Consider the following 21392-nt stretch of genomic DNA (forward strand, 5'->3'; position numbering starts at 1 on the left):
CCCTGAGGGCTGCCAGGCTGCCAGAGGGATGTCTGACTGCCAGCTTGGGCCCGATCCCCCAGGGAGCGGGCCTAAGCCAGCAGGTGGACATCCTCCGAGGGGTCCCAGACTGCAAGAGAGCATAGGCCGGGCTGAGGGACCCCCCTAGTGCACAAATTTTTGGGCACCAGGCCTCTAGTTGTAAATAATGCTGAAATGAACGTACAGTGCATCTATCACTTTAATTAGTGTTTTCATTTTCTTCAGATAAATATCTAGAATTGCAATTGTTTGATCATATGCCAGTTTTAGTTCTCACTTTATGAGGAAACTTCACACTGTGTTCCATAGTGATTGCACCAATTTACATTCTTACCAACAGTGAATAAAAGATCCCAGGTTTTTACATCCTCATCAATTGTTATTTCTTGTCTTATTTTATAACTAGAGGCTCCGTGCATGAAATTCATGCACTCAGGGAGAGGTCCTTTAGCCCGGCCTGTGCCCTCTCGCAGACCAGGAGCCCTCGGGAGTGGGCCTAAGCCACAGTCTGGCCTCCCTCTGTGGAGGCAACCTGTGGGCAGATTGGGGGACAGGGCCGGCTGGCGAGTGGCCAGCCCCACCCCCTGATCACCCCTCTGCCACCACTGGTTGCCCCCCCACCCCCCATCGACATCCACTCCCTCTGCCCACTGGCACCCATCTTGGCTGGCCTGGAACCACTTGCTTGCTGGCCCCACCCCCCGCCGACTGTGGTCATTCTACCATTTGGTTAATTTGCATATTAGGCTTTTATTATATAGGATAACCATTCTGACAGGTATGAGGTGATATCTCATTGTGGTTTTGAATTGCATTTTTCTGATTATTAGTGATGCCGAGCATTTTTTCATGTGCCTATTGGCCATCAGTATGTCTATGGGAAAATGTTTATTCAGATCCTTTGCACATTTTTTAATCAGATTGTTTTTGTTATGGAGTTGTATGAGTTATTTATAAATTTTTATATTAACCACTTATTGGATATATACTTTGCAAATATTTTCTCCCATCTTATAGGTTGCCTTTTGTTTAACTGACAGTTTCTTTTCTTCACTGTGCAGAAGCTTTCAGTTTGATATAATTTCATTTGTTTATTTTTGCCCTTGTCTTTAGAGTCAGATGTCCCCCCAACCAAAAAAAAAACACCCCAAATTACTATGTATTACATTCAAGTTATTAATCAATGTTGAGTTATTTTTCTATGTGGTGTAAGATAATAATCCAGTTTCATTCTTTTGCAGGTAGCTGTCCAATTTTCCAACACCATTACTGAGAGATTATCATTTCCACTGTATATTTTTGCCTCCATTATCATAAATTAATTGACCATATATGCATGAATTAATTTATGGGCTCTCTAGTCTGTTCCATGGATCTATGTGTCGATTTTTATACTAATACTGTTTTGATTATTACTATAGCTTTGTAGCATAGTTAAAAATCAGGATGCATACCTCCACCTTTGTTCTTCTTTCTCAAGACTGCTTTAGCTATTCAGGGTCTTTAGTGATTCCATACAAATCTTAAAATTATTTGTTCTAGTCCTGTGAAAAATGCTATTGGAATTTTGATAGGGATTGCATTGAATTTATAGATTGCTTTAGAGAGTATGGACATTTTAACAATATTAATTGTTTCAAAGTATGAGCACAAAATAGCTCTGCATTTTTTGTGTCTTCTTCAATTCTTTTTATCAGTGTCTTATAGTTTTCAGTGTACAGGTTTTTAACCTCTTTGGTAACTTTATTCTTAGGTATTTTATTCTTTTTGATGCAGTTGTAAACTGATTGTTTTCTTAATTTATCTGATAGTTTGATGTTAGTATATAGAAATGCAATCAATTCTTATAGTAATTTGGTATCATGCAACTTTATTGAATTCATTTATTAGTTCTAACAATTTTTGATGGAATCTTTAGGGGTTTTTTATATATAAAGTATCATGTCATCTACACATAGTGCTAGTTTTACATTTTCCTTTCCAATGTGGATGCCTTTATTTATTTTTCTTGCCCAATTGCTCTGGCTAGGACCTGTAATAGTACTGCTGTGTGGAGTAAAAATGGTGAGTGTAAGAATCCTTATCTTGTTCCTGATCCTAGAGCAAAAGCTTTTAACTTTTCACCACTGAGTATGATATTAGTTGTGAGAGCTTATTGTATGTGGCCTTTATTATGTTGAGGTACATTTCCTCTATACCAACTTTATTGAGAGTTAATGTTTATCATAAATCGATGTTGAATGTTGTTAAACACTTTCTTTGCATTTATTGATCATGTTATGATCATACGATTTTCATCTTTCATTTTGTTTTATTGTGGTGTCTTACATTGATTTGTGGATGTTGAGAAATCCTTGTATCCCTGTAATAAATCCCACTTGATCATGGTGTGTGGTCCTTTTAATATATTGTTAAATTTGGTTTGCAGATATTTTGTTGAGGATTTTTGCATCTATGTTTATTAGATATATTTTTCTTTTTTTGTGGAGTCCTTGTCTGGTTCAGTTATCAGGGTAATGCTGGCTTTGTAAAATGAGCTTGGAAGTATTTCCCCCATCTCAATTTTTTTTTGGTAGTGTTTGAGAAGGAGAGTTAATAAAACTTCTTTGAATGTTTGGTTGAATTGATCCATTAAGCCATCTGGCCCTGGATTTTTCTTTTTTGGGAGGGTTTTGCCTACTTATTCAATCTTCTTACTAGTAATTTGTCTATTCAGATTTTCTATTCATGGTTCAATCTTGAGAGATTGTATGTTTCTAAGAATTTATCCATTTATTCTAGGTTGTCTAATTTGTTGGAGTATAATTGTTTATAGTAGTCTCTTATGATCCTTTGTATTTCTGTGGTATCATTTGTAACTTCTCTTACATTTCTTATTTTATTTGAGCATTTCTTCTCTCTCTCTCTCTCTCTCTCTCTCTTTTTCTCTCTCTCTCTCTCTCATCTCCATCTCTCATTCTCTGTTAAGTCTAGTTTAAGGTTTGTTAATTTGGTGTATCTTCTCAAAGAATCAGCACTTAGTTTCATTGATTTGTTTTTATTTTTATTGCATTTCCATCTTATCTTTAATATTTCCTTTCTTCTAACTTTGGGTTTTGTTTGTCCTTCTTTTCCTATTTCTTTTAGGTGTAAAATTAGAATATTTATTTGAGGTTTTTCTTGTTTCTTGAAGTAGGCTTGTATTGCTGTGAACTTCCCTCTTAGAAATGCTTTTGCTGCATCCATAGATTACGGGATGTTGTATTTCTGTTTTCACTTTCCTCTAGGTATTTTTTATTTTTTCAGTGAATTCTTCAATGACCCAGTAGTTCTTCAGTAGCATGTTGTTTAATCTCCACATATTTATGCTTTTTCCAGTTTTTTTTCCCTGTAATTGATTCCTAGATTTATACCATTGTATTTATAAAAGATGCTTGATGTGATTTCAGTATTCTTGAATTTATTGAGAATCATTTTGTGGCCTAACATGATCTATCCTGAAAAATGTTCTATGTGCACTTGAGAAGAAGGTGTATTCTGCCTCTTTTGATCAAATGTTCTGCATATATTTATTAAATCCATCTTAATAGATCTAAAGTTTTCTTTAAGACTGATGTTTCCTTATTGATTTCTATATGGATGATCTCTCCATTGATAAAAATGGGGTGCTAAAGTCTCTACTATTATTGTATGCTGTCAATTTCTCCCTTTAGGTATGTTAATATTCACTTCATATATTTTTCTAATCCTATGTTGGATGCATATATATTCACAAATGTTATATCTTCTTGCTGGATTGGCCTCTTTATTATTATGCAATGACCTTTGTCTTGTATTACAGTCTTTGTCTTTTTAAAGTCTTTTTGTCTTATATGATTTGATTTTTAAATTTTTATTTCTGTGAAACATTTTTTCCCATCCTTTTACTTTCAGTCTGTGTGTCTCCTTACATCTGAAGTAAGTCTCTCGTAGGGAGCAAATAGACACATTTTGTTTATTTACCCATTTATCCATTCTATGTCTTTTGATTGAATAATTTAGTCCATTTACATTTAAGTAATTATTGATAGACTAGAGGCCTGGTGCATGAAATTCATGCATAGGGGGTGGGTCCCTCAGCCCGACCTGCACCCTCTCCAATCTGGGAGCCCTTAGGTGAGCCCTCTCCAATCCAGGAGCCCTGATGACTGAGGCCCACAACCTGTGGTTTTCTGCTCTCTGTGGGGCCTGGCCGCTCCATGCCCACTGCCCAGAGACTCTCTGCGGCACCGAGGCTCTCCGTGGCCACCCCAGCTGCTCCGCACGCACACACACGCTACCGAGAGGTCCTCCACGGCCGGGGCGGGATGCTTGCCTCATTGCACCCGCTACCCAGAGGCCCTCTGCGGCAGGGGCGGAACGCTTGCCTCGTCACCACGGCGACGAAGCAAGCATTCTGCCAGGCCACTCATGCTGCCCGCTCTCAGTGGCCGCCCCTCAGGACTCGGGGACTCTGGCGAGGCTGAGGGAACTTGGTGCTATCATCTTGTGGCTATGGGCACCACCATCTTTGTGATGGAGTGATGGTTAATTTGCATATTACCCTTTTATTAGATAGGATATGTAATTATTGATATTTTGTTAATTTTTTATTAGCTGTTTTGTAGTTTCTATGTGTTCTTTTTCTCTTCTCTTGCTCTTTTCCCTGTGGTTTGATTACTTTATTTGGTATTATGCTTACATTCCTTTCTCATTATCTTTTGTGTATCTGCTATGGGTTTTTGTTTTGTGGTTACTATAAAGCTCACATAGAGCAGCCTATATCCATAAAACAGTCTGCTTTAAATTGATAGCAAGTCACATTTCAGCACATTCTAAAACTCTACACTTCTACTCCCCTTACCATGTTTTATATTTTTGATGTCACATTTTATATCTTTTTATTTTATGCATACCTTAACTAATTACTGTAATTTTAGTTAATTTTACTACCTTTTTCTTTTAACTTCATAATACCTTTATAAGTGATGACTCCATTGCTTTAAGTATATATTTACCTTTACCTTTATTTTTACTTTCATGTGTTTTCTTGTTATTAATTAGTGACATTTCTTTTCAGCCTAAAGAAATCCCTTAACATTTCTTATAAAGATAAATTAGTGGTGACAAACTTCTTTGGATTTTGCTTTCCTGGAAGACTATTTCTCCTTGAATTCTGAATGATAACCTTGCTGATAGAGTATTCTTGGTTGAAAATTAATTTTTTTCAGTACTTTGAATATGTCTTGCTGCTCCCTTCTGGCCCATAAAATTTCTGCTGAAATATCTTCTGATAGCCTTATGTTTTCTCTCACTGCTTTTAAAATTGTCTTTATCTTTTGCCATTTTAATTATAATGTGGGTTTTGCTTGTATGAAATAAGTTGTTTTCTCTCACTGCTTTCAAAATTGTCTTTATCTTTTGCCATTTTAATTATAATGTGTCTTGGTGTGTATGTCTTTGGGTTTACCTTATTTGGAACTCTCTGGGCTTTCTGGACCTGGATGTCTGTTCACTTCCCCAGGTTAGGAAGTTTTCAGCCATTATTTCTTCAAATACTTTTCTGCCCCATTTCTCTCTCTTTTTTTGCCTTCTTGGATCTGTAAATGCAAATGTTATTCCTTTCAATGTTGTCCTATGGGTCTTTTCAGCCATATTCACTTTTTAAAAATTATCTTCTCCTTGTGTGAGTTCCAATGCTTTTTCTTACAGCTCACTGATCTGTTCTTCTGCTTTATCCAATCTGTTTTTGAACCTCTCTAGTATATTCTTCAGTTCAGTTATTGTATGCTTCAGTGTTATATCTTCTGTTTGATACTTTCTTTTATATTCTCTTTCTTTGTTGAAGTTCTCACTATGTTCATCCATTCTTTTCCCAAGTTTGCTAAACAACTTTATGACCATTCATTTGAATTCTTTATCAGGTAGATTACTTCTTTATATAATTAAGATTTTTCTGAGTTTTTGTCTTGTTCTTTTATTTGGAATACATTTCTTTGTTTCATCACTTTGTTTAACTCTGTTTCTGTGTATTAGGCAAGACAGCTACTTCTCTCAGTCTTGAATGAGTGGCCTTGTATAGGTGATGAACCTTGTTATTCAATTTAGCTCTTGGTTGTCTCTTAAACCTTTGTGATGTTTAAACAGTCCGATTTATTCTTAATAGGTCCCCATTGTTGAGGGAGTGGCAAGACCTGTCAGTTTCTCAAGGAGAGGAATCTTATTTAGCACCTAGTTTCAAGTCTATCTGGAAGCCAGACTCTCAGGCAGCAGCTTTTAAAGTACTTGAATATATCCACAATCATTAGCCTTGCTGGTCTCCAGATCAGGAGATCTGGAAGAGTTTCCTAGGTGATGCTGGCTGTCTTCAGTAAGGCAGCAAGACACCCTTAACTGTCATGCCTGGGCTTCAGTGATGCCTCGAGAAAATGCCTTGTCTGTGTGTGCACATGCACACATGCTGCCTTTAGGGAGGGAGCAGGGGGATGCTGTGATGTTGGTGCTCGCAGGCCCCAGCCAGGGAGTGGGAGAGTGTTGCAACTGGCTTTGCTGGTGACTTTCTGCTCATCTCCCCCAGCCAGGGAGTGGTTGAATCTTGCAACCCCACTCTCCCATTTCAGCAAGGTGGTGGGAAAGTGTGGAAACTACTCATCCTGCCCGTCCTAGCAATACAGTGTGTGTGTGTGTATCGGGGGGGAGGGTGCAACACCCAATCTCACTCACTTGTGCTAGCAGGGCGGGTGGAGAATGCAAAAATAGAATCTGCCAGTGCCTCCATCTCCAGAGAGAGTTTCAACTATTCTCTGCTCCATCCACAGGTGCTTTAAGATTAGTGAATGAATCTCCTTCAGCGGTTCTCAACCTGTGGGTCGCGAACAATGAAAATACATCCTGCATATCAGATATTTACATTATGATTCATAACAGTAGCAAAATTACAGTTATGAAGTAGCAACGAAAATAATTTTATGGTTGGGGGTCACCACAACATGAGGAACTGTATTAAAGGGTCGCAGCATTAGGAAGGTTGAGAACCACTGGTGGTGCTTTGCAAACTTCTTCTTTTGTACTGGGTCCCCGGACAAATGAAACCTCACATGAGCCCTTTAAAAGAAGAACCTCAGCTCCCTAAAGCCCTTTGGGCCCCTTGGACATCAGCCCCATTGGTTTTCTAAGCCAGACATGTGTGGGGCTTGTCTCTCCAGTGCAGACCCCAGGTGATGTGAAGCTCTCACCTCCAAGGGAAGCACCAGACGGGTGTATCCTCCCTATCGTGTGTCGCAACATTAGAGATGCTTGTCTCCGCTTCCCTACCCATCTCAATGTGGTCCTTTTATCTTTTCTTCATGGAAGAGCAGTTTAGTTTGCAGATTTTTTTGGAGGAAAATGACCCATATGTAGCTATAGATTCTGTGTGTCCATGTCCAAGGGAGGAGGCGAGTTCAGCATCTTCCTGTGCTGCCATCTTGGACCCCCATCTGAAGGTGGCACAGCTCAGTGCAATTTCAGAAAATTTTAATCTGGGAAACTGGGAGGGCAAATGGAAGAAATGAAACTGTGGGAATTTGCTAAACTGTTAAAATATAGATGGTTTATGTGTTTTTTAAAAATTTTATAGGGGTGACATTACTCAACATGAACATATAGGATTCATGTGTGGATTACTAATTGACAAAATTTGTATGTAAGACCATGCGCTCACCACCCAAAGTTAAATCTCTTGTCATCACATATTAGAACCCCTTTCTTCCCACACCTTCCTCCCTCTGGCAACCACCACACTGCTGTTTGTGTTCATAAGTTTCAGTATTATATTCCACATATGAGTTAAATTATATAGCTCTTAGCTTTTTCTGTTTGACTCATTTCACTTCGCATAATATTCTCAAGGTCCATCCATGTTGTTGTAAATGATGCTATTTCATTCTTTCTTATGGTCGTGTAGTACTCCATTGTGTATATGTACCACATCTTCTTTATCCAGTCCTCCATTGTAGGGTACTTTGGCTGTTTCCAACTCTTTGGCCACTGTGAATAATGCTGTAATGAACATTAGGGTACATATATCTTTGCATATAAATTATTTTGAGTTTTTTTGGGTATATACCAGGAGTGGGATTGTTGGGTCGTATAATAATTTTTAATTTTTTAAGGAATTGCCAAACTGCTTTCCATAGTTGTTGTACCAGTATACATTCCCACCAGCAGTGAATGAGGGTTCCCTTTTTTCCACAACCACTCCAACACTTGTTGTTGCTTGTCTTGTTGATAATGGCCACTCTAACTGGTGTAAGGTGGTATCTCATTGTAGTAGAACATTTGATGGACTTGACCCCAAAGGCAAGGGAGGTAAAGGCAAAAATAAATGAATGAGACTATATCAAACTGAAGAGCTTCTGCACAGCAAAAGAAATGGACAACTAAACAAACAGGCAGCTAACAAGATGGGAGATGATATTTGCAAACAGTAGCTCTGACAAAGGTTTAATTTCCCAAATATATAAAGAACTCATAAAATTCAACACCAAACAAATAAACATTCCAATCAAAACATGGGCAGAGGACCTGAAAATACACCTCTCCCAAGAAGACATACAAACAGCCAATAGATATATGAAAAGATGTTCAACCTCACTGGCAATCAGGGAAATGTAGATGGTCTTTAAAGTGCCAAATAATTTTGTTGATATTTAGTTGTGAATGCATTTTAAACTCCATCTATAAGGCACTTTAAAAATATGTTTTTAAATTTGAATATAATTCATACAGTAAAATGTACAGATCTTAAGTGTACTGTTCAAAGTATTTTAATGTGTATATGTTTATGTCACCAACATCACAGTTGAGCTATAGAGTGTTACAAGGTATTTCTTTTAATTTAGGCAAATGTTATAGTGACTGCCTCATCTGGGGCACATGGAGGTGATCCATATACCCTACAATATAGAGGGTGTGGAAAAGAGGGGAAACACATCTATTTCACACCTGACTTTCTACTGAATGATGACTTAACAGCTGGCTATGGATCACGAGGTAAGAAATAGACATTTGCCATTACTTTTTACAATATTCTGGGCTTAGTGCTGAAAAGGACTCAGAGAACCTGAAATTTGCCAAAGACTTACCATATGGTTGGGAGATAGGCCACACACCCATGAAAAAATGAGGAACAAAGTGGGCCAGAAAGAATTAAGCACCAGGTTAATGGTTCAGACAGTTAGTACTGTAAGAATTTAGTGAAAGGAGAAAACATTTTGAGCTAAGGATGGTCAGAAATGGCTTCATTGAGCAGAGGATCTTCAAGGTTGAATATCATTTTGATAAAAGGAAAAGGGGGAGAGAGCAGTGGAAATAGTATGGATAAATTTGTCCTAGCAGAAGAATCCAGGGCATATTTAGACATTTGAGCAGTAGATCCTATTAATGGGGCAGAGTGACTGTGGGCAGTGAAGTAGTAGGTGAAAATGCTGAAATACACATGGGGGTTAGTGATGGAGAGCTTCAAATGCCCAAATTAGTAATTCACCACTGAAAGCTTATAAACACAGGAGTGCCAACATCAAAGCATTGCTTTGAGATGATGAACTGGACTGTGAGGATTATCTGGCTTCCTCATATCAATGAGGGAAAACCAGATAAAAGAACAACTAAGAGAAGGTCAGGTACAAGGCCATGAGACTGGAATGTGGAGGCAGTGAGATGAGAAGGACAGGAAAGGTAGTAATAACAACAATGAAAATTTTCCATGTTCTAGGTGCTGTGCTGTTTGCTTTTCAAATGTTATCTTGTTGAATCCTAACAACTCTACGTGATGAGAGATAGTCCAGAAGGGAAAAGGAGAACTAGAGGTCTGAAGTGCTAAAGTATGAAGGTTAAGGGGGATGTATGTGAGCAGCATTAGGGACACACCAAGTTTTTGGCAGAAATGGAAGGAACCAACTTAAAGGGGGAAATCCACAAGTATGGATTGAGGCAAGTTGATTGTGAGGAGCAGTGAACTATCCTGGTAGAAAAAAAAACAGCCTGTGGTTGAATGTGTGTGGCTGGAGTTTGGGAAAGTAGTCAGGTTTGGAAATGCATTTAGTGGGTGAGATCTGAAGGAGAAACTATGGTGAGAAAAGAGCAGAAGGTCAAGGACCAACCATCCCAGTCTTAATTTTTTGTTTTTTATTTTAACATACTAGAGGCCCGATGCACAAAATTTGTGCAAGGGGCTTGGCCCTCGCAGCCCCAACTTCATCCGGAAGGTCGTTCGGCTGTTCAGTCTAATTAGCATATTAGCTCTTTATTATATAGGAGGATAGTATTGCCTTCCAATGATGTTACTATGATTACCCCCATTTAAATCTAAATAGATTCTGTTATCCTCTATATAGCTAGCAGGAGTTGGGGCAAGATGCTCTATAAAACACATTTTATAAGACACTTAAAACTTTGTAAGATGTTTTTTTTTTTCTGGTAACTATGTGTTGCTGATAATCACTGCATAAATATATAACTTCATCAGCACTTCTAAATTCCATGAGTAGGCACAAACTTTTCCTTAACACTTTCAACTTATACTATTCCCTTCCTTCCTTTGTCCCAAGGTCAAAAAATTGCACAATATGCCACAGCTTGAGTCAACTGAGCAAACACTTCCTGGGTTTCCATAACTTTAACAATTTTTTTTAAAAGTGCACTTTGAAAGGGGAGTTAAACTGAAAAGCATCATGGAGGGAGAAGTCAGTTTTGATCTGAATGTTGAAGGAAGTGAAATATTTAGAGAGGTAGAGAAAAAGTTATAAAGGATTGTATGCTGAGGATGAGGGTTTCCATGAGCTAAGGGTTGCAAATAAATGTGAAGAATCGGGTATATAAAAAAAGGAAACATCTATGCTAGAGAGGAAGTTCTATGATTTCTTTGCTCCTTCTTTCTCCCTGACTGCAATATTTTAATCATCGTTCTGGATAGTAGAATTATTCTTCACCGTTCTGAAGAATAAGAAAGTTTTATTTGCTTATTTGGTATCTTAGTTTGTCTGGGCTGCTATAACAGACTATCACAGACTAGGTGGCTTATAAACAGCAGAAATTTCTCACAGTTCTGGAGCCTGGAAGTCCAAGATCAAGGCACCAGCAGGTGACACTGAATATACCCTTCCTGGTACATAAACAGCCATCTTCTCATTGTGTCCTCACCTGGCAGAAAAGGAAAGGAGCACTCTAGATTCTCTCTTATTGTTGTTCTTGTTCTTAATCCTCACCCAAGGATATTTCTTGCATTGATTTTTTTTAGAGAGAGTGGAAGGGAGGAAAAGAGAGAGAAAGAGAGAGAGAGAAACATTGATGTGAGAGAGTCATATCAATTGGTTGCCTCCCACACACGCCCCAACTTATGCAGGGGATGGAATCTGCAACCCAGGTACATGCCCTTGACTGGGAATCAAACCTGAAAACCTTCTGTGTGCAGGCTGACACTCTAACCACCAAGTAACATCAGCCAAGGCTGGAATCTCTTTTACAAGGTCACTAATCAATTATGGGGTTCCACCCTCATGATCTAATGACCCCCAAAAGGCCCCTACCTCCTAATACCATCACATTGGGGATTAGGATTTCAACATCTGAATTTTGTTGGCACGTAAACGTTCAGTTCATTGCACTTAAATATTCTTCTTTTCTTTTCCCCAAATCCTGACGTTATAGGCCTATATGAAACTCAATAGAAGCCTGTTACGCAGCTTCATTGAGGAAATGAGAAGATGTAGGACTGCTCACTAGTTTCAAATAGATGTACAAGTAAATCACCTGTTTGCATTTATGGGACTAGACATATGGGACTCTGCCTCTTTTATGATGGTTGGGGGGGGGGGGGGGGGGGGGGGGGGGGAGGGTAAAGGAGAGGTGATGAGAATGGGGTGAGAAAGATGAAAGTAGAAGAGAGAATTGTACTTCAACCCTTTGGAATGAGTACAGATAGTCAGGTACTGTTATATCTTCACTGATTAGCAAGTCCATTGCTGAGATTTTAGGAACTCAAAACAAAAGCTCTCTCATCCACAGGCAGAGTGTTTGTCCATGAATGGGCCCATCTCCGTTGGGGTGTGTTTGATGAATATAACAATGAAAAACCCTTCTACATAAATGGGCAAAATCAAATTAAAGTAACAAGGTTAGTAATTTTCTCATGCTAAAAATTCAGTTTATTTATTTTTTAATCTACAGTTAAGTTTATAATGGCAGCTAAAACTTAATTGACAATTTTCAGTTTTGTAATGTTATTACATTTTTAAAATGCTTACATGACTCAAATATCCAAAAGTTATATTCTTAGATATCTCACACCCACCATTGTCTTTACCCTGTGCTCTCTCATTCCCTCTAGATAACCATTTTTATTAGTTTCTTATTTTTTCATGACTTCTCTAGAAGATTTTTTAAAAATGTGTATTTTCTTCATTCTTTTTTTATAATTACATAGTGTTTTATTATGTGGATGTAACACAATTTTTCAGTCACTCTCCTGTTGTACGAGTGGGTTGTTCCCAATCTTTTACTACCAATATTACTACAGGTGATAATGCTATATATGTGCCATTTCTCATGTATGCAGGCCGATCTGTATATCTATTAAATAACTTCCAAGAATTACTGACTCAAAGGGTACGCCGAGCTGTAATTTTGGTAGCTGTTGACTGATTCCTCTCCTAAAGGTTGTATTGTTTTTCACTCCCTTCAACGATTTGAGATTACCTATTTAGGAAGGAATCCTTTCAAATATCATTATGTGTCCATTCTCTTCTTCCTCTGATGTCCAATGGCAATGAGCTCAAAGGAGCCCTGACTTGGGATACTGTCTTTCATGCTCTTCTGTGGACTTCCAAAAGTTCACGTTGATTTCCTGGTAACTTTTGCTTTGACCTTGTTTAGTTGGTAAAGCCCTTGGCAATACAAAACCTCTCATCAAGATCAAATTCTTTAAAATAAAGTGGAGGCCATTTCTAAATTGAACTTTAATAGAGCAGTTTTAAAAATATTTTATGTGTTTTTAGCAAGCTACAGTCTTTGTAACTCATTATTATATGAGCTAGTAAAGAAGAAACACAAGTATTTCTAAAATAGAACTAATTTTTCTTTCTATTTTTAGGTGCTCATCTGACATCACGGGCATATTTGTGTGTGAAAAAGGCCCTTGCCCCCAAGAGAACTGTATTATCAGTGAGCTTTTCCAAGGAGGTTGCATGTTTTTATACAATAGCACGCAGAATGCAGCAGCATCAATAATGTTCATGCAAAGTCTATCTTCTGTAAGTATGGCCTTGGAATGACACACTTCTACAAGATCTCATCTCTCCCCAAGGCAGACTGATATGTTTTAAACATTTAAACAAAAAATATAAGATTCACTATTTTTTAGAGCTTGGGGGGCCATAGAGTTTATCTACTTTTTATTTTACAGATTATAAAGTAATTGAGACCGCAAAGATGATCACCAAAAATAGATTCCTTAAGAAAAGTGATTATTGGCTTTCCAGAGAAGGTGTTTTAACAATGAGAGCCCTATAAACCTAAAAATAAATTGCTCACATAGTGGTGTTCCTGTATCTTTTCACAGGAAGGTGTACTGGGTTAATGAGGGATATAGCACAGGATCGCTGCTGTCATTTGAGGTAGCAATCCACTCCTATTTTAATTGCACTAATTATCTTTCCATTGTTTCACATAGTCTAGAACAGCGGTTCTCAACCTGTGGGTTGCGACCCCTTTGGCGGTCGAACGACCCTTTCACAGGGGTCGCCTAAGACCATCCTGCATATCAGATATTTACATTATGATTCATAACAGTAGCAACATTACAGTTATGAAGTAGCAACGAAAATAATTTTATGGTTGGGTCACAACATGAGGAACTGTATTTAAAGGGCCAGAAGGTTGAGAACCACTGGTCTAGAACTTAAAAAGAAAATTTCAGGTTCTACTAAGGGAAGTCAACTAACCCCTGGCTTTGCAGGTTGGGAAACTCAACCTTGTCATCATTACACACCAACTGGCAAGAGACTAGTGTATAAATCCAGAACACCGGTTTAAAAATTATTTTAAAAGAGTACTCTGCCATGGGCATCCAATATTTGCCTCCTTAGTCCAGTCCATTTTCTCTCTGAAGGATGCAGCATGGAACAGTCAATTCCTCACCAGAAGCCTGCTGTGAGAGCTTGGAATCAGAAAGGAGGGACTTAGGTGATACAGGGGTTCAGTGGCATCAGCCTTCCTGACCAGATGTATCTATCCATCTTCACAAAAAACCTGAAGGTCACGTCTGTGAGTCATCTCTGCTCCACTGAACTTAAAGCACCGTGGGCATGCGTCTCTGTGAAGTTGTCTGTTCCCACAGCCGACCAATACCCCTTGGATTGACACACTGATTTTTAGATAACTTTTTTCTTCAGTCTGGTTTTAGTCAAGACGGAGTCATTCCTTAAATTTGAAGTGATATTTCTTAGTATTTTTGTGTGATCCATTACGTTTTTAATTTATAGCTTTAGTGTATGAAGCCAATCAAATTTCATGTATTTCACCCACATTGATGTGACTAGATACTGTCCTTGTGACCCTTTGAAAGATCAACGCATTAATACCCAGTCAGATAAGCTTTACAATCACCTAACCACAGTCATGAAACAGAGAGTTAAAAACAAGTAACAACAATGAAAGTAGGTTCTACTCCTGTCTCCCCATTCTACTAAGAAACTTGTGTTCTTATGCAATTATTAACCCTTTGAAGCTTCCATTTCCTCTTCTATGGAATTAGAACTGGGATGAAGAGATTCTTCTAGCTTTAAGTGTCCCTGGTTCCATTAACAGGAAGCAGCCATTCTTTGTAGGAATATAGCCATTGGGAATAGATGGTAACACATTACTTTAAAATGCAAACCACACCTTTACAGGGTTGTTGACACAGGCCTAGTATCATTAAATGAATTCTACCTATATTTACAAATAAGGAGAAAGATCAGGAAGTAGATTTAAGTTGGTTTTCTCCTTATCCTGTTTTTACAGAGATCAATATTTGAACTAGGTCAATATATGTTGACTGATCCATAAAGGAGCAGTAGTCATTAAATATGATTTCAAGAAATAAGCTGACCAAGATATCATCTCCAGGGGTGTTTTCTTTAACACAATATCATGCTAAGGAAGGTGGAAGATTGTTTTGTTTTGTTTAGATTAAGATATATATATGTGGTCTGCTCTCTGTTATCCAAGTGCAAATAGACTATAACAGAGCTTGATCTCGGTACAAGGGTGCCAGCGTTTCAAGCAAAGGGTGCCAAAGGCTAGGTGTATATTTGATGTCAGTTCTGAAGTAAAGAAGGACATTACTGTGGCACTTCTTCCCCATGTTTCAGCTCGCCTTCCCTTTTACCTTTAGTTGCTTGAACACGAGCAGCAGGTCTAGCACGACAGAAGAGCTTTAATCTCTCACAGGCTTTGCTCTTCTTCCAGGTGGTTGAATTCTGCAATGCGAGTACCCACAACCAAGAAGCTCCAAACCGACAGAACCAAATGTGCAGCCTCAGAAGTACGTGGGATGTAATCTCAGACTCCACTGACTTTCATCACAGCTCTCCCATGAACGGGACCGAGCTTCCGCCTCCGCCCACCTTCTCCCTTGTCCAGGCGGGGGACAAAGTGGTCTGTTTAGTGCTGGATGTGTCCAGCAAGATGGCAGAGGTAACATTTTTGAACCACAATGGTTGTAAAACATTCATCATTTTTTCCTATCAGTTCTTAATTCTTTTTTTATTTTCAAAGGCTAAGGGCAGAGGAGGGAGAAGCCAAAAGTTTGGAATAGTCATAGACATCATCTTTTCTTGGGGGCAGGAGGAACAAATTCAGAATGTATCCCAGAAATTGAGATAATGCAGATAAATGAAATATATAGATAATTCCTAACCTTTATTTTTATTACTAACTGCAACATTTTCCCACCAAGACCCTTTTCCAAAACTCTTACATGTAATGAAAGGCTCTGGTCTGTCCACATTCCACTCACTAGGCAAGATCCTTGGTGGAGGCAAGAGACTGTGAATTGGCAGCGAATGTGCATATCCATTATGTGTACATTTTCCATGTCACTGTGGACAGAAAACCGTATCTCAGTTGTCTGATAATCTAGCAGCCCTCCAGAAACCCACTCTCCAAAGCGCCCAAACTCTCAGATACTGGTTTAAGTCTTAGTCTCTGAAACCAAGCCTGAAACATCTACTACCTACCCTTTTGCAGAAAATGCCCACTGACCTCTGATCTATGCTCTTGAGGTCATTTATGCTCTATTATATACCTGTATGGGTCTGCTACACATCTCTTCCAACTGTGCATTCCATGTCATCACATGGACAGCTTGACATCAGCCTTAGTGGGAGTATTTACTCCACAGAAATTGTCAACTGCAACAAATCAGGGTTTTCTACTTTCTCTCTTCTCTCTCTCTCTCTCTCTCTCTCTCTCTCACACACACACACACACACCAGAAAACCAGTTTTTAAACATTTACAGCATTCCACACACACACACACACACACACACACACACACACACACACACACCATAAAACCAGTTTTTAAACATTTACAGCATTCCACTATCTACTTCATAGGGTTGTTGAGATGAAATAAATGAGATAATATTAAGTTTTTGGTTCATAACTGGTAGCTATTATTTTATAATAATATTTGTCCTAAGGGAGAGTTTACCCTCTTTTATTGTCCGAATCAGCAGTCCTAGAAAATTTGTCTTTCCTGGCTGGTCTCTGAAATATTAGGAACACCACTAATACATTCAGCTTCTAGGTAATTTTGCAATCTTGCCTACCTGTAGTTTGACAAGGGCATATTCTTCTCAAATATGGTCTCAGGGTAATTTATATCAGCTATCTGCCTGTGTTGAGTAAGCATGGATTTAGTGAAAGGAAAGATCGTTGTACTTGAAAGAAGCAGATGAGAAATAAGCCTAAAGTAACAAACTCATGGGAAAGCCAACTTTCCTTCCTTTTCCTGATAACACTGTCATTGATATTAATTTACTTACCAGGGGCCTAAACCATGCTGGCTTGGGGGATACAGAAATGACAGAATAGTGTCTCTGCTTTGAAATACAATGTGGTGAGGGAGACATGACATGTGTGTGAATAAATACAACTGAGTGTTATGAAGCTCCACAGGGTTGCGAAGCAGCATCTAGGTCTGTAGAAGAAAGGGACTGAGTAAGACTTCACTGAGCAAGGGAACTTAGCGTTGAACCTTGAAGGATGTGAAAGTACCTGCTGGGTTGGGTGAAGTGAGGGAGGTGAGGGAGAAGGACATTCCAAGGTAGGGAAAGTATGTGCAATGACTGAGAGGCAAAATTAGAAGGATTTGTTCAGGGAAGGTGTATCAACTGGTATGGTTATAACTGACATTGGGTGGCTCTAAGGAATTGACAGATAGGATGGAGATATGGAATGAATTTGAGAGAAACTGAAGACATCGAGTTGATAGGACATGGTCAGGGATGTGGGGGCTGGCTGGTAACAGGGACAATAAAAGAGAGCTCCAGCTTGCTAGTTTAACTTGTTAGGAGTAGAGGGCATAATTGAGAAGAATGAGATGATGACTGTCATGTGAGCAAGAGCAAATTTACTAAGTGGTTACTATGTATCCATTTTGCAGATAGAAACCTGAAGCTAAAAAAAAAATAAGTAATTTCTCTCTAGTCACATAGTTAGCAAAAGTTGAAGGCAAGTCCTTGTTTTATCCACTCTACCAACTTACCTCTCAGTATTGTAAGAGAAATAATAGTTGGGAAAGAAGGCAATGAAGTCAAAGTGTGTAGAATTTGAGATACCTGTGGGACATTAAATTGGTGATGTTTCCTAAGCAGTGCAAAGTGCAGGTACAGATGTTGAGAGAGATGCCTGGGCTCTAGATGGAGACCACGGTTATCACTGAACAAGGTTATCACTGTGGTCACCGAAGCTCAGCTTCCAGTTCACAGCCATCAAAACAAGTGACCCTAATGAATTAATCAGCATCATCACCTGCCCCAGACTGGTCACTAATATTACTTTATACTTGGTTAGTAGTTCAAGGAGTAACTGTACAGTCGTACACATATCTCAGTTGATCCTCACAGCAATTCTATTTTAGTAAGTAAGAAATATATTATTACTAGAAGCCTGGTGCATGAAATCCATGCACGGCGGCAGGGTGAGTGGTCCCTCAGCCCGGCTTGCACCCTCTCCACTCCGGGACCCCTGCAGGATCAGGCCTAAACCAGCAGTCAGACATTGCTGCAACAAGCGGCAATCCAGGACCACTGGCTCCTAACCGCTTGCCTGCCTGCCTGCCTGATTGCCCCTAACTGCCCTCCCCTGCCAGCCTGATCATCCCTAACTGCCCTCCCCTGCTGGTCTGGTTGCCCCTAACTGCCCTCCCCTTCCGGCCTGATCACCCCTAACAACCTCTGCCTTGGCCCCTGCCACTGTGGCTTTGTCCAGAAGGATGTCCAGAAGATGTCCGGTCTAATTAGCATGTTACCCTTTTATTAGTATAGATTCCCACTTTACAGATGATGTGCCCAGGCTAAGATGAACACTATAACAGAAGTTAGTGCCAGGATAGATACTTCTGAGTGCCACTCTCCACTTCTTTGCAATATTTTCTCTTACCCAGATTGAAATTTAAATGAAAGAGCTGAGTTTTAAAAGAATTCTGAGTTGGAGAGAAATAGTGAGGATGTGTATTCTGAGAGAGTGGTAACTATGAACAGCTTGTCAGGGACAGTCCCAAACCAATCTCTTCTCCCAGAAAAGCATCCATTTTTGAGCCTGCAGTTAATCTAACGATATTCTAGCATGGTGTCACTCTTTACAACTCAAAAAACTTGCAAATCAAAACCCTAAAGAATTAGCAGAGATCTTTGCTTATTAGGTAACTTAATCATATTTTTGTTTACCAACCAAATGTTGTTACCTTTTTTCCTTTTGGGGACATAGGCTGACAGACTCCTTCGACTGGAACAAGCAGCAGAATTTTACTTGATGCAGATTGTTGAAAGTCATACCTTTGTGGGCATTGTCAGTTTCAACAGCAACGGGGAGATCAGAGCCCAGCTACACCAAATTAACAATGATGATGACCGAAAGCTGCTGGTTTCACATCTGCCTGCCACTGTGTCAGCTGACCCCGAAACCAGCATCTGCTCAGGGCTTAAGAGGGGATTTGAGGTACAGTACCCCAAGTCTGGGATCACTATCACATTCCTTTCCTTCGTTTTTTTATCCAATTTGGGGCAATCTGTTACAATGTGGTCATACAGCCTCACTATAGGAGAGCAATGATGGATCATCGTTAAGGTCAGGAATCATGTCTTGTTCACCATTGTATTCTCTGTGCCTAACAAAGTACCTGACATGCAATAGTTGCTTAATAACTGCTTGTTGAAGGGGAGGAGTGAATCAATGAAAAGAATGGCCCAGATGGGGAGACTTCAGCATCATCTGGAGACTTGCTGAAACTGTCCCTGTCAATTCTGGGACTATCCTAGCTGTGGCCATTGTTACCCTTGGGTTTTCCAGTCAAAATCAGCCTATCTGGCACCCGCCTACAGTCATACCAGACCTCAAGCATATACGACTCAAGACCAGAGATATGTTTCAGGAATGTTAGAGTTCATCTAAATTAGCATAAGTTTGGATTCAGCCATCAATCAAACATCTGCTTTCAAGCAAGACACATCAATTGCCATTGTTGCTGCCTATTCCCGCCTACAGTCATACCAGACCTCAAGCATATATGACTCAAGACCAGAGATATGTTTCAGGAATGTTAGAATTCATCTAAATTAGCATAAGTTTGGATTCAGCGTCTGGGATGCAGCCATCAATCAAACATCTGGTATCAAGCAAGACACATCAATTGCCATTGTTGCTGCCTATAGGCAAATGTTGCTCAACCTTGGCTGCCCATTGAAATCACTTGGGAATTAAATCCTGATGCCTAGGTCTCATCTCCAGAGAGTCTGATTTAATTGATCAGGGGTGTGGCCTGGCCACTGAAAATGTTAAAGCTCCCCGTCTGATTCTAATGTGAGCCAGAGTTGAGAACCACTGTTCCAGGGCCCTATTGGTCACTCACTGGCTCTCAAAGGCCAGATCTCACACGGTCAAGTTCCCTCATGTCCTCCATGGGGCACTCTATTCTGAACTAGTGGCACATCATGGTGACTGGAACAGAAGAGTCCCTGAGCACAAGCACACGGGCAAGGGTGTGTAGGATGACAAGTGCTGTGATGGGGTGGTGAGGACTAAATGGGGATGCGCATGGAGTGCAGGAGCTACAGAGGACCTCAGAGAGGCATATGCCCACTGGTGGGGAATTTCAGGATGAATTTTTCTCTTCAATAAGACAATTTGAATTACATTTCCTTCCAAATGACCGATACTCCTTGTTCAGGTGGCTGAAAAACTGAATGGAAAAGCCTATGGCTCTGTGTTGATATTAGTGACCAGTGGACATGATGAGCATATCAGCAACTGCTTACTCACTGTGCTCAGCAGTGGTTCAACCATTCACACCATTGCCCTGGGTGCATCTGTGGACAAAAACCTGGAGGAACTTTCACATCTTACAGGTAAATAAATTCCTAAAAATTTATGTCTTAAAGCATTTCCTTTCAATTTGAATATTCAAAGCACAACAGTAAAACCAGATTATGCCAACAGAATACATGGCTGAATTGAAAAAAATACAAACCGCTTCCTTAAGGAAAAATACACACGAATTGTTGCTAAAAGTTGCCTAAATTTTGCTGAATATTTTTTTCCATTTTACTTGGAAGGTGACAATTATACTCATCCAATGAAAATATTTTTTATAATTTCTTTGTTAAACTAGCCTGAGCATGTATGATCAGGGAACTAAAAATATGTTTAAGATGAAATGCACTGACTTCTATGATAAAGACATATTATATTGTAAGCCACATGTCTTTTTCTAAATGAGGCACAGAATAATCTTATCTTATATTCTTATACTAGAGGCCCGGTGCACAAAAATTTGTGCACTTAGGGGGGTCCCTCAGCCCGACCTGTGCCCTCTCACAGTCTGGGACCCCTCGGGAGATAACGACCTGCTGGCTTAGGCCTGCTCCCAGGTGGCAGAGGGCAGGCCCAATCCCTAGGTGCAGCCCCTGGTCGGGCTCAGAGCAGGGCCGATTGGGGAGTTGGGGCGCCGCCCCCTGTCATGCACAGAGCAGGGCGGATCGGGAGGTTGCGATGCCACCCCTAGTCATGCTCAGGGTACAGCCGATTGGGGGGTTGGGGCACCGCCCCCGTCACACTCAAGGCAGGGTCG

General features: G+C 39.7%; 1 protein-coding gene and 1 long non-coding RNA gene across 3 annotated transcripts in view; one reads left to right on the forward strand and one right to left on the reverse strand.

Annotated features, from left to right (window-relative positions):
- LOC102251497 (calcium-activated chloride channel regulator 2) overlaps window positions 1-21392 on the forward strand; it is a 43995-nt gene that overhangs the window by 4840 nt on the left and 17763 nt on the right. For both annotated transcript variants that reach the window (XM_005885499.2, XM_014532761.1), the window contains exons 3-8: window positions 8901-9051; window positions 12064-12172; window positions 13148-13307; window positions 15505-15732; window positions 19034-19264; window positions 20493-20670. In XM_005885499.2, the coding sequence (XP_005885561.1) occupies window positions 8901-9051; window positions 12064-12172; window positions 13148-13307; window positions 15505-15732; window positions 19034-19264; window positions 20493-20670 (1057 nt within the window). The remainder of the gene's footprint in view (window positions 1-8900; window positions 9052-12063; window positions 12173-13147; window positions 13308-15504; window positions 15733-19033; window positions 19265-20492; window positions 20671-21392) is intronic.
- LOC106724629 overlaps window positions 13950-21392 on the reverse strand; it is a 57291-nt gene continuing 49848 nt past the window's right edge. The window contains exon 3 of the long non-coding RNA XR_001360476.1: window positions 13950-14212. This is a non-coding gene — a long non-coding RNA (uncharacterized LOC106724629). The remainder of the gene's footprint in view (window positions 14213-21392) is intronic.

This window comes from Myotis brandtii, unplaced genomic scaffold, assembly GCF_000412655.1.
Source record: "Myotis brandtii unplaced genomic scaffold, ASM41265v1 scaffold909, whole genome shotgun sequence".
Lineage (NCBI taxonomy): Eukaryota > Metazoa > Chordata > Mammalia > Chiroptera > Vespertilionidae > Myotis > Myotis brandtii.